Here is a 13,991-nt window from a genome sequence, read left to right as displayed (position 1 = left end):
GATTCTTGGATTTAATCAGCGCAATTTACTGCAATGTCAGAACCAGAACAAAAGAGGAAGTTTCTTAGTAGTTCAGATGACATTTTCCGGTGAAAATTCTACTTACTTACTCATACTTCCCAAAATAATAATCTGTGATTCTGAATGCCAGTATCCACACCGGCACGGTGATTGACAGCTTCACAGTCTCCTTAAACGCTGTGTTCATCTGCGCTGTGAAGTACAACTCTCGTAAAGTTGATAATTTCGCGAATGACTGCAGAGTTGGCGAGGAAAACGCCGGACTGCAGCTTTAATATTTGAAACTGTTTTACCATATAAATGGTCAGCAACTAACAGTTGTCTAATATCCAGTGGTTAGCCTTTTTGAGGCGATAAGAAAAATGTAGCATTTTTCTTATAAAATTCCCTTTTTAACCCTATTAATCCTTTAATTTCATTCCTTTAAATAAAAAAATGCCCCTTTCTCCCTCCCCACTCACAAAAAAAAAGAAGAAGAAAAAACAACAACTTTGGTTTACCCCCTAATGTTCAAGACTTGTTTACGGCTGTGACATGAGGATGAGTAAATGATGACTGAATTTCTTTGTGGTGGGCTAAATTGCGCTGGTGTTTTTGCTGGCAGGAATTTAAAGGTGCTATATATGTATTTTTTAGCGGCCTCTATCGGTGATGTTTCAGATTGCAACCAATTTTTACAAGAGCGCTCGTGCTCTTGTACGTGCTCGAACACAAGAGCGAGCACTCATGGTACACGGCCACACTGAGACTTTAAACAAACTGGAGAAAGCATCACAAAACATGCTGGAAACTCATGTAAACTCCCACTGCAACGTTACAATAATAGTACAATAAAACTACTTTTATCAGCTTGACGTTGAACTAATGCTCCATGCTCGTACCATGATAACGTTACATTTGTGGTGTTATCTAGCATTAGGTATTACACTAACTATTCGTGTATCTTTCACAATCAGCAATGTCAACATATGCGAATGTAAAATTTGATGACGAAAACGGTTCGTGAACTAGACTGAACAATTTCAGTGTACCATTGTAGGAAGTAACATTACTGTACTGAACGTGTCTGGAAATGTGTGTTATAAACAATATGATAGTAGTGGGAGGAGTGACGTTAGACAGTAGATCTAGTACATAAAATAAAAGTTACATCCTAAAGCTCCTACTTTTTGTTATCCTGGAACAGTGTTTTGTATTCATTTCATGTCGCATATGTTGTGGTTTACCTTTACAGTTTACCATTATTTCAGCATATCTAAAAACTTGTAACTTATCACAATAAAAATAGCGGAGGTCTCTGCCGATCTTGATCGGTGTTTTCGTCCTAAGTCGATCCGATTCACATTTGGCCTGACGAGCTTTAGCATATACATTTTTCCTTTTATTTTGTTTTTTATATTTATGTGGAGTTTGTGTTTTAGTGTGTGTTGTGCAGGAGGCAGGTCATTTTTTGGGTGTTATCAGACTCCCCGTCATCAGCTGCAGTGCCTTCGCATAGAAAAAAAGGAGAGAGGCTCGGGAGTGCACATGCACGTCACATCCGATGGATTTCGCAGAAAATTCGACCCGGAGACCTCTCATAGAAATAGGAATATTGGCCTTCAGAAGTAATAGCAAAACCCGACAAGTGGATCATTGTAATGTGTGATTACAACCCCTTCACACACAGGCAATAAAAAAAGGATTTTTTTTTTTTAGAGGAAAAGTGACATTTAGCACCTTTAAAGAGAAATTATGCAAACATTTTCTATTTTAATCGCACAACTCTCCACCCTCTTTTTCTCTCTCTTTCTTGGTTCTTTGAAAGAGCTGCAACTGGTTGGAGAAGTACTGGTGTGTGAAGGAAGAAATTTACAGTGAGAAAGTTACAGTGAAACCCCGTAGCTTTTTGTAACCCCGTAACTTTTTATTTCATCCTTTCATTTGCTCTCGCTTTCTGTCGTTCCCCCTCCATCTCTCTCTCTCTCTCTCTCTCTCTCTCTCTCAAACAATAACCTCAGTGTTTATGTCTATTTTTGGAGGTTCAAGGCCACCACTAACCCCCTGGTCTAATTTCTACGTTCCTCAAGGCACATAATGAAACCGCTCTTGTGTGTGTGAGTGTTTACAGTGGAGAGTTACATTCTACCCTCTTCATATGTGTGTTCACTCTCATTAATTGGTTGTAATACACACTGTTTAATAAATCTTAAACGGCACTATAGTTCCACCCCGTTCACTTTTTTTCTTGCCTTATATATGATATCAGTTCATTATGTTTTGTAGCCAGCTCTTTTCCACCAACAGTTTGCCAGTGCTGCTGTTGCACATTTTTGCGCATCTGTCACACTGCAACTTTTATTTTTAACAAGATCCAATATAATTTCAGTCATTTCATTTCAGGGCTTTCAGGGCTGTTTTGCACTGTCAGAAACTGTATTTGCAGCAAACTCATAAGCCGTTACAACTCATTTCACATGCGAAGGGGGCATTTCAGATGCAGAAGCAAAGCTTTTCTAAAAAATTACAAAAAAATCAAATTCTCTTTGTGACACAAAAAAACATTAGTAACATTATAAGCAGACCTTATTAATGAATAATAAGTTTAAATTGTATGTTATTATCCCTTTAAATAGTTTTGTAACATCATCTTGTAATGGAAGAGACTAAGTTAAATCATGTGAAATTTTTAATAAACAAACGTTCAGGTCTCGTGCGTAGACTGGTTTTAAAATAAAGTTTTAATAGAAAAGGAATAAGACTCTGGTCTAAACATGCTCATCCACACTCAAAACACTCACTTTGAATGCTGACTTTGTGCTATATTCAGCCCTAACACTCACCTGTTAGTGTTAAACCACTGATGTTCTCTCTCCTTTCTCTTCACGCCAAGTTATTTTCTATCAGTTTACACATACACACAAACACACACACACACACACATATGCTCGCAGTCTCAGCAGAGGTGTGAAAAAGACCAGGGAACAGTCACAGGTCCAGTGTACTTTACATGAAGATCTACTGCCACTGAAATCACAGGCAATGATGTTCTTTTTTCAAGTCCTGCTCATTTAGTCCTGTTGGAAACAGATGAAAAGGCTTCAGGAGTTTTGGAGAGCGGCATAAAATGATAGCCTTCAAAACGTGATGAATTTGATTTATCTATCCTTATTTTACAAATTCGATTTTTTGGCAGCTCCCATCTGAGAAAAGAGGAGGGCGAGAAAGAGCCGTCTTTGTTGTGCTTTTTTCCCCAGCCAACAGCTGAATCCCTCCTCTGTGCTGCCTGACAGAAACTCCTTCAGAACTTTTTGATAAGTCATTTTGAGTCTCTCTCTCTCTCGTACCCTCACTCTCTTAATTTCAAAGTGCTTTATTGGCTTAGAGTTTAGCTTGAGCATCAATACACATGCAGATTGTGAAAAAATACAAGAGATATAATGTTAATAAAATAATGTACACTGTCCGAAAGTTTGGGGTTGGACAGATTGTTTCAGGTTTTTTCTCACCATGTCTCACCAAGATTGTATTTATTAGATCAGAAAATACAGTAAATGCAATAAAATAAAACAAAAGACTAATAACTTTATTTTAATATAAATGTAAAAAAGCAAAGCTTCAGTGTCACATGATTCTTCAGAAATCTTGCTAATATTCAGATTTTTGGATTTTTTTTAAATTATTGTTTTCAATGTTGAAAACAGTTGTGCTGCTTATTATTTTTGTGGAAAGTTCAAAACAACAGCATTTATTTGACATTTTTGTAACATTAAATGTATTAACCTTAACATTTCTGAATAAAAATTACCCCCCCAAAAAATCATATTTAACCACAAACATTTGAACAGTGTGTATAAAATTTTAAATAGGTTGTAAATGTGATTTTTTTTTGTTTTTATGAAACAGTCCAGTATATATTCAAATAATTAAAAATTAAGTAACTTACATTTCAGACGAAATCAGACTAGTCAATCCACTTGGAAATTGTTTAAAAATAACAGTTTAAAATCAAATAAATGCTAAAAATATGTTAAACTTAAAATACAATATAAACGACTGTAATTTCATATTAAGAGCACTCTGTTATAAAGAAAGTGATTCAGCCAGAGATCAGAGAATTGCCTGGAATCTGATGGTGTGCCGTTCAGATTTAAATTTGGCATTTGGTCTCTTTCAGACATTTTAGGAAAATGTGGAATGAGGTCTTAAAATCTATTACAATCAAAGTGTGAAAGTGTGTCACTCTCTTTCTGTCTGCCTCTTCCCATATAAATACGCCACTATGCAGAGCACAACGGTAGTTTCCTCGGATTCTCTGAATTCTTCAAATACTTACTATGTAAAGACTTAAGTGCTGGAGCGCCTGTGAAATTTACATTCTTGAGTGAAATCGATGCCAGAGAGAGAGAGAGAGCGAGAGAGAGAGACCATTTGACCTGAGTGACAACAGACTACTAGAAGAGCTATGATCTCATCCCTCTCTCTCTCTCTCTCTCTCTCTCACCCCATCCCCCTTTCCCTCTCTCTATTGTTTCCCTCTCTCCCATTCCCTCCTCAGTCCCACTCTTTTTCTTTTTCCTTCTTGTCCTCTCCTCTCTTTTCTCTTCTTTTTCTTGTCTTATCTCCTCTCTTTGTCATTTTGCTGTGGTTTTTTTTCACAATCTTCTTTCTAAGTTTCTTCTCTGTTTTTAACTCACACACTCGGGCGTCCCAGGACAGAGAGAGTATCTCCCAACAAAACACACTCTAAGGTAGTCAGGTTGTTGCATTATTGATGCGGTGTGTGTGTGTTTGTGGGTCTTTCTTCTCTCCTCTGTAATGGGGATCTAGTGTCTCCCCCTGGGGGAAGGGGGGAGAGGGCGTATGAGGGGGTGAAGGTCACAAAGGTTAAGTAGGGTGGGGGGATGAGGTCATACACTCTCACACAACACAGCATGCTATTAAGACACTTGCACAGCTCCTCGGGACACACAACTCATCATTACGCACATGGATTTATTCATATTCAAAAACTCACCAAAAAATTGTCATTTCTGTGCAGGTTCCAAAGCCATAGAAAATACACAACCTGATTTTTACATTAGAGCTAGATTTTGGAATGATTTTTACATTAGGAAGGCCCTATGAAATTTTTCTGGATATACTACTATATTTACTTAGAGGTTTAGTGTCATTAACGTTTTTTAAAAGTTTATTAAAAGGTTAAGGTTGTTCTGATGTAGCATTTCATTTTCCCAGAACAAAAGAGTCTTATACTAAGTTATTACTATACATACTTAAGCATACATGACACTCGTGGCGTTTTCAGCATCTCGCACCGGGCATAAACACAAACTTCATTTCACAAGCATTTCGCCATTTCATGTAAATTTGTAATAAATCATAAATCAACAGAATTCTTGACGAAATAAAACTTTTTCACACTAAATTACTCTTTAGTTTAGGATCCAATTCTCACTATTAACTAACTATTAACTATGGCTTTTGCCTCAAACTCCTAATTATGGCTTATTAATAGTTAGTAAGGTAATTGTTAAGTTTATTGGGAAGGATTAAGGGAAGCAGAATATGGTCATGCATTAATGGCATTAATAAGTGCTTTATAAGTATTAATAAACAGCCAATATCCTAGTAATATGCATGCTAATAAGCAGCTAGTTAATAGTGGAAATTGGACCCTAAACTAAAGTGTTACCAATAAAACCTTTCATATGGATTTCATTGGACCCTAATAACTTAATAAAATGGTGTCACGGTGTATTCGGTTCATTATTTCAATTAATTACCTGCTTTTTAACTCAAATTTAATTTAACCAATTAACACTGAATATATTTCTGTTGTTATGAAAGATTTCTGTGTAAAATAAAAGCTGAAATAAATTTCACACTTAAGCAGCACAACCATTTTCAACTAATAATAATAAGTCAAATAAATTTCTTGAACAGAAATCAGCACATTAGAATGATTTCTGAAGGATCACATGACACTGAAGACTGGAGTAATAGTAATGATGCTGAAAATTCAGCTTTGCCATTAGAGAAAAAAATTAAAAACAGAAAATGGTTATTTTAAATTGTATTAATATTTAATAATATTACTTTTTTTCAGTTTTTTTTTTCACCCTGATTAACATAAGAGACTTCCTTCCGTCCTTTTTATTTATTTTTTACTTTTTTAAATCTTACTGATCCCAACCTTTTTGAACTGTTGCAATGTGCACATACATACGTATGTATCACATACGTATATTGTGTGTATGAGAAATGCAGAGGTGCCATGAGATATGATGTGGGTGTGAAACATGGGCCATTACAGAGCATTGATGATGGAACCTTCTATAATTGTCTGTAGGAGCATGATTAAACACACACACACACACACACAGAGAGAGAGAGAGAGAGAGTGCCTGAAGAGGTTTCATCCTAAAACATGACCTCACTGTCGTTAGCTTTTCTGCATATGTAACAGCCGCCCACTGTGTGAGACACACACAGAAATCAGTCGACTCACACAGCAGATTCATTCAGATCACACGTGAATCAGGACTCTCCTGGATGTGTTGAATTATATGTGTGATTCTATGCGTAGATCTGAATGTGAATCAATAATAATGTGTGTTGAGAACGAGCAGTAACTGTATCTGTGCCTGCTGGTGAGTGAGTGTGTGTGACTCATGGTGTCTCCTCTTCATTGTTCATCAGGGAGTTTGACAGACATATTGAATTTAGCTCAAACTTCTTAGTGAGGATCCTTTTCATGTGTGTGCACGTGTGTGTGTGTGAGAGAGAGAGAGATGAAACCAGATCCCTGTCTAAAGTCAGACTTTGCTCTCTATTGCATGGTACATTTGACCTCTTAAAGGAGCAATCAGATGTAACCTCTAAGAGAGAGAGAGAGAGAGAGAGAGTGTGTGTGTGTGTGTGTGTGTGTGTTGTTTTGAGAGCCAGTAGAGGTTCTAGGATGTCATATGTACATGTATTTCTCTTCAATTACTGAAGGTGAAAGTCAGTCTAGGTAAACACATGACTGGATTCCTGTATTGTAGAAGAAAAACAATTCTGGTTGTTGGCAGGTAAAAAAAAAAACAGGAAAAACCACCACTTAAGTGTGTAATTTAGATCTGTTGAGTCATCGAGACGAAGTGTTTCGCCTGTTACTAAGAATCTATGAATTGTTGGAAGTTGTTGAGTAAAGTGCTTTGGATTAAAAGTGTCCATAGTCTGTGTGGTAGAGCGTACCAAGATTGTAGGTTTGATTCTCTGGGACAGAATGAAAAATTGTATTAAATCAAATCAAAAATGTTATTTGCTTTGGATAAAAAAAATATCCCAAATGCCTAAATGTATGTATTAGAATTGTGTTACAGAGCCTTGACATCGCGCGGAACATACATTTTATAATACAGGAATGGAATAATGGAATGAAGTAGAGCCAGACCGATATATCGGCAGGCCGATATTAGGCATTTTCCAAACTATCGGTATCGGCAGTTATAATGCCCGATAAATGAATATTTCAAAAATAAAATAAAAACGGACGAAACACTTGAACCATGTCATGAGTGTTGGAGTTTGTATAGTTTGTCCACCAGAGGGCACTCTACACCGTCCCTGTTGGCAACACTTGTTGAGTTGGTCACGAGACATACATTGCTTGAATAACAATTAAAAGATCATCCCCATCAGTTCTCTTAACTCAAATAAGCATGACAAAATTTGTGACTATCATTTCCAGTTTCGCTGCTGTTAAATAAGCCGAAAGTGAAACGGAATTAGCTAGTAATAGTTACGTTACGTTGTTACAGTGTAGTTGACTGACTGTCCTTTTAACTTTTAACAATGTGACTGAAGTATTTCTTTAATATAGCGCGTGACAGTTATAGCAATGAGACGTATCATCTCTCCTTGGCCTGTTATTCAGTATTTGCAGTATGATAATTGCTAAATTATGGCTCATCATAGACTAGCTAACCACAAATCTAGCTAATGCCACTATCATCAGTCTGTTCTGTTGTGACAATAAAAGAAACAAGTTTAGTAACAGGGAAATCTGTTAATGTTTTGTTGCGCGTTTCTGAAAAATATATATATATATCGGCCGATATATCGGAAATATCGGATTTTAAAACCAACAAATATTTGTATCGGTATCGGCCTTCAAAATCCTTTGTCGGTCGGGCTCTAGAATGAAGGTGCAAATGCAGCTAAACTCAATGTAGCTTTATTAGTGAAAATTCAGACAGTTAACACAAAGCAAAAAAAAAAACATGCAGGAGCAGTTCCGTGTGTGTGTGAAGGGCCTCTGTGTGTGTGAAACTGAGTGTAAAGTAAAGAGGATCAGCTGTGGAGGAACCACTGTGAGCCGTTACCCTATCTGACCTTTAGCAGCCTCAACTTAAACCGACCCTGCCTGACCACACTTCACCCATCCTCACCCTCAGTGACTAGACACCCTCCATTCTCTCCGCAGCCCTTTCAAATCATTTCTTGTTTCTAAAAATGCAAAGATATTTCACACATCAGATTGTATTAGATTGAGAGTGGCGTTGCTGGTGACTTTAAAACTGACCTCAAAGTGATTGTTGATAAGAGATGTGACGATATAGAGAGACTGAGAGTGCAGAATATAGTGGACATGCCTGCTGAAGAGGATGATGACAGCACTGGAAGGGGTGATCATTGGCCTTACGAGTCAATGAATAATATTTCTCAACTTTCCATGTGGACATATCAACTAGAGTCTGATCTCTCTTCTCTCTGCAGGGTTTGCGTTCCCAGACTGGGCCTACAAGCCAGAGTCCAGTCCTGGCTCCAGACAGATCCAGCTGTGGCACTTTATCCTAGAGCTGCTGAGGAAGGAGGAATATCATGATGTGATTGCCTGGCAGGGGGACTATGGGGAGTTTGTGATCAAAGACCCCGATGAGGTGGCAAGGCTTTGGGGCGCCCGCAAGTGCAAACCTCAGATGAACTACGATAAACTCAGCAGAGCTCTCAGGTAAGACTCCCTCTGTCATTTCTTTCTTTGTATTTAAGCAGGTCATTTAATCTGGAGCAAATTACAGTACACTTATTTCAGGCACAATCCCCCTTGAGCAGCTTGGGGTTAAGTGATTTTTCGGTAACCAGGCCAGACGTATCAGTTCTAAGATTGGCTAGTTAAAGGCTCTTTTAAAAATCTCTTAACCAACCAGAATAAGCTAATCATTTCAAAACATGGTTCAGCTTTAAACACAAACACATCCAACCTTTTAACCATTTACTTTTTAAATTGTGCAATCCTGTCCAGTTTTAGTTTGACCAGTGAAAACCGAGGCTCATTTCAGCTCAGTCTAAATGTGGAAGAACAGAAGCAGCGAAATCATCCAATTCTTGTGTCGCGTTATAGGATTGACCCTGTCGCTGCTCGCTGGAGAGTCTGATTAACTAATCCCGGTCCATTTACCTGTGCAGGAGCCGATCTCATTAGAGGACAGACAGGCGAATGTATTCTGAGCAGCTGACCGTTTTAGCCTTCGCTTCATTTTCTGACCTGATCTGCATTTATTAATTTGTACCTTTATTTTTGTCTCTCACTCACCTGCTCTAGCAGATCAGCTCTGATCCTCAAATTGGATGGAGGGTTATCCACTTCCTGTGTTTATTTTGAAACCTTCTCAGGGCAGACCTCATATGTTAGCGGAGTTACTCCAACACAAGGGTTCTGCGCTGGACTTAATCAATCATTCACTTTATTGATTACCATCAGTTCATGATGATCCAGTGCAGTTAGACTAATAGAGTGGATGTGCTGTTTGTTAAAAGGATAGTAGTTTTGTCATCATTTATTCTCCCTCATGTTGTTCTCTATGCGTTTCTTTCTACTTTGGAACACAAAATAAGATATTTGTAAAGAACATTGAGGTCCACACAACACAGAAACCTGTCGACTTTCATCATCTGGACAAAAAAAACAATACATTTAGGTGCTTGTTAATATGTTTGGCAATACACTTTAACCATATTTCAAAGAACAATTAAACAATGTTGCCTGTTTAAATTCGTGTTCAAATTAAAGTGTCAAAAAGAAGGTTAAAAATGACATAAACTAAACACAATGACTGGTTTGATGCAAGAACTTACATTATAGCTGCTTAAATGATTATTTATTTGACTGTGCTGGCTATGTTGTTTAAAACATAATTGATTAAAGCAATTATGCAAATCAAGTAACTGCACAGAGACACCCAAAAATTTGTTTGCATAGTGCAGTTCCCAATTTTGTGGGCTGGTTCTGAGTGTGAAGTCGTTAATAAAGCTGTTGACTACTACGGCCTGGTGTACTTTAGCAGTTTTTTGCTGATTGACATATGTTACTTATTATATATTTTTTATATTCTTAATATTATATATTTTTTTTAATGTGATTCATTCATTTGTCAAGTATTTATTATTACCAGTGAGTAGGCCTGGTAATAATAGTAGAGCTGCTAGACTATGCATAAATAGTGTGTAATGCTGTATTATGGGCAGTGTTGTGCCTGAACATGCATTCATTGAACGAGAGTTCATGAACTCGTTCATATTTTGGGACGAACGTGAACTGAACGTACTGTATTACTGCCTGATGAACGTGTTCATTCTGGTGTCTGTGAACGCACGCTCTCTCAGTTTAACTTCGTACAACAGGGTGCCAGATTTCTTTAGAGCCTTCCAGGCGAAAACCCAGCTAAAACACACGTAAACAAGCCTTAATATGTAGGGAAAAGAACACCCAATCTGGCAATATTCGGCCACCAGTGTCACACCACGGTCGCCGCATGTGTCAACAAGACGAGAAGCAGCATATAGTCTACAAAGCATGGAGGAGGTCTCGCATTTTAAGACAAGGTCGGTGAGGATGGGAAAAATCTTAGCCCGCCGATAAAATAATTGCTGTCTGTGGTTGTATATGGGTTGTGGCAATAATTAAAAAAAATTGCTTGCAGCAACATATGGAAAAAAAGAAACTGTGGAACTGTGAACTTAGTTCAAAATTGTGAAGTATGAACTATGAACTGAACTAGTTCATTTTCAAATTTGTGAACTGAACTTGGAACTAGTGTAGAAAGTGTAGAAAGTGTACATAACCAACACTGGTAATGGGATTGCATTTAAGGAATCACATCATGTAATCCAGGGCAATTTGGAGACAGTTGGAGCTTTCGTTAGAAAAGGAGATTTTGCATGATTGCAAACATTGACAAGATCTCATGTTATCAGTGTACCAAAGGATTAACGCATGTGGGTGGGTGTGTATGTGTTGCTATGTTTTTCCCATCAGTTATCTAGATGACATAAACACTGTCTTAAAAGCTCTTCCACTTACGTTGGATAATCCAGGTTAGAGTATAACCTAACTTCTCGTCTTCTCTATTTTTAGCCTGTTGTTTGTTTTTACCAAATCAGATTTTGAGCTTAAATGTATTTTTTAACAAAATGGAAAGTATAATGAGAGTGAAGTGTAAACTGTTTACAGGCAGACAGCTGTGCTAAGCTATGATGTCAACCTTCCTTGAAAATCTTGTTAAGTAGAAGTTACATTTATGGATCTTGATGAATTTGACTACATATTGTTTCTGGACAAGCGGCAACATTCTAATCTGAAAAATGAAGCCTACTCGGAAGTGCAAAAAACTGCAATACATCTAAAATCCGCTAGAGGGAGGTCCCAAAAGGGAGCAAATATCCATAGATCCCATGTTAAAATGTCTGTTTTCACAGCATAAATTAATGCTGCTACAGGTTGGTCCCATGTACATTTATTGTATTTTTCGATAGGTTCCGAGTGCATGAGAACTGTGAGGGGGGTGAATTTTTTTTTCTAACTCGTTAGTTTAGATCGTATTTAGATATAAAATGTATGACAAATAAGGGCGGTTAACTTTGATTGACAGCTGAGTGAATTTGACGTCTCGGCCATGATATGACACAACACATCATACCACCTGTATCCTTTCTGAACATTTGTATTTTGTATTTCTCAAGATTTTCTAATATGGTGCCGCCCATACCCCCCATAAACAGCCTCAAAACTGTTCTTCAGAAAGTCTATGGGTGACGTCACACCCTTTGTCCAGATTTTTTACAGTCTATGTTTCTGGACAGCTCTGAACAACCATTAAATTTTGTCATTTAATATCTTCATTATATAATTTCTTTAAAATGTTCCCAATTCACCATAAAGGATTTGGATCACCTGCCCAAGCACATTTAAAAAAAATAACCAAAACCAACCCAATTTGGTGAATCTGCTCAATCTGGCAACCCTTCACAAAGAGGGGCACAACGTGAGTTTTGAAACCTGAAACTGGTAATTGTTGGACTGGGGCGGACCGTCATTTGCTGTCAGATAGAGACCTTGTCCTTTGATCATTCTCAGCATGAGTTCCTCTCTGCGTTCTGGGTTGGAGATATTTGCATCGCCCTCGTCAGAAGGTCAAGCAGCCGCACATAACTTCTCATTTGAGTCCTCTGTTCTCTCTCCACTCTCTGTGGACCTTAGTCAGAGTAAACAGCACATTACTGTGATACACTTACAATGGAAGTCTACAGGGCAAGGCATTAAATGCAGAAATGTGTAGGTTGTATTTTTGTGTGCATATATTAATTCTTCTGTAATTTTGTACAGACAATGTGATTTTAAGTCTTGTGACCCGTGTTGTGAAACTGTGTATTGTAATGTTTATCCCAGTGCAAAACCCTATAGAGACTTCCATTGTTAGAGCATTATTTTCAATGTTTGTTTTTATAGTAATATTTTACAGCAAGTTGCAATTCATTAACTTTAGTTATAGTCACAATGAAACAGAAGTAAGAACAGATCTTTTCTTCCGACGTATTGTGATGTAAAATGAGGCCATGGTTCTATCCACTGGTTGTTGATTGGATTTTGAATGGGCATTGTACTCTTAAATACCACTTGCATGGGTTTAGGTGGACTAAATTATTAAAATCCAGCATGGGCCTACATCATATGAGAGAAGTGTGTCATTTCAACTGAATTTTGATTTACACGTTACAAGATCAAGACTTTTTTTTTTCTTACATGCATCTTACATTTTCATTTCATGCCAACTTTAATGCATTATGTATCATTAACTGATAATAAATGCTATTAAAGAAAAGTATTATTCAATTTTAATGTTAATTTCCACCTATGCCAAATACATTTTAACATTTCGAGTTGTATAAATTAGCATTAACAGCTTGAATTAACTGGTATCAAGGAATTTAACCTTAATGTGTTGCTGTTTTTTTAACCTGTGAAGTGTTTTACAAACAAGTCGTAATTATTTTCTATTGATACACCTTCAACTACTTTGAAAATACCCTAAGACGTCCTAAGTTTGGTTCCTCTTCTTTTTTCCCCGTCTCTTTATTTCCTCTCCTTTTTTTCTCTTATGATGCTAATGACTCACTGCCATTCCTCCACATCTACACCGCCTCCCTACCCCACACAATCCCACACTGTACTCCTCCATCTGATTCATACCTTCAATCTGAAACTTTTCAACTCAAAACAGGGCTTTCACATTCAACCCTACACATTTTGTGGCGTCCCTTTATTCCAGAACAAATGCTCCTTTTCAGACATTTCTTGGCCACTCTATGGCATGTATAAAAGTCTGGGCTAATGCTCTAATCCTGACTGGAATTTGACTTGATGTTGATGGAGTTAGGGGTGTTGTTTCAATGATATTTTCCTGCGGACGGCCCGCTGGGACTCGACTCATCACCTTCCTGCCACACGCGTGTGGAAATTCTGCAAAAATGGAATTCTATTGTCCCGCTGTTGATGTTCCACTGAACGTTAGGACACTTCCTGTCTGGCTCTGGGCACAATGGACGCCCAACTACTCATTCCCTTCCTTATTACATTTCATCCCACTATTGTCAAAATTATCCCAACTACAGAACTCCCCAAAGCCTGTTTATTTAAACTTATAATGGCTCCATGCTAAGAATTTTTA

General features: G+C 37.6%; 1 protein-coding gene across 1 annotated transcript in view; it reads left to right on the top strand.

The window, feature by feature from the left end:
* erfl3 (Ets2 repressor factor like 3) overlaps positions 1-13,991 on the top strand; it is a 48,789-nt gene that overhangs the window by 23,587 nt on the left and 11,211 nt on the right. The window contains exon 2 of the mRNA XM_039679520.2: positions 8,764-8,998. Within this exon, the coding sequence (XP_039535454.2) occupies positions 8,764-8,998 (235 nt within the window). The remainder of the gene's footprint in view (positions 1-8,763; positions 8,999-13,991) is intronic.

The sequence above is a fragment of the Pimephales promelas genome, chromosome 12 (assembly GCF_988280905.1).
Source record: "Pimephales promelas chromosome 12, fPimPro1.hap1.1, whole genome shotgun sequence".
In the NCBI taxonomy this organism is placed as follows: domain Eukaryota; kingdom Metazoa; phylum Chordata; class Actinopteri; order Cypriniformes; family Leuciscidae; genus Pimephales; species Pimephales promelas.
This window is presented reverse-complemented; position numbering and strand designations above follow the sequence as displayed.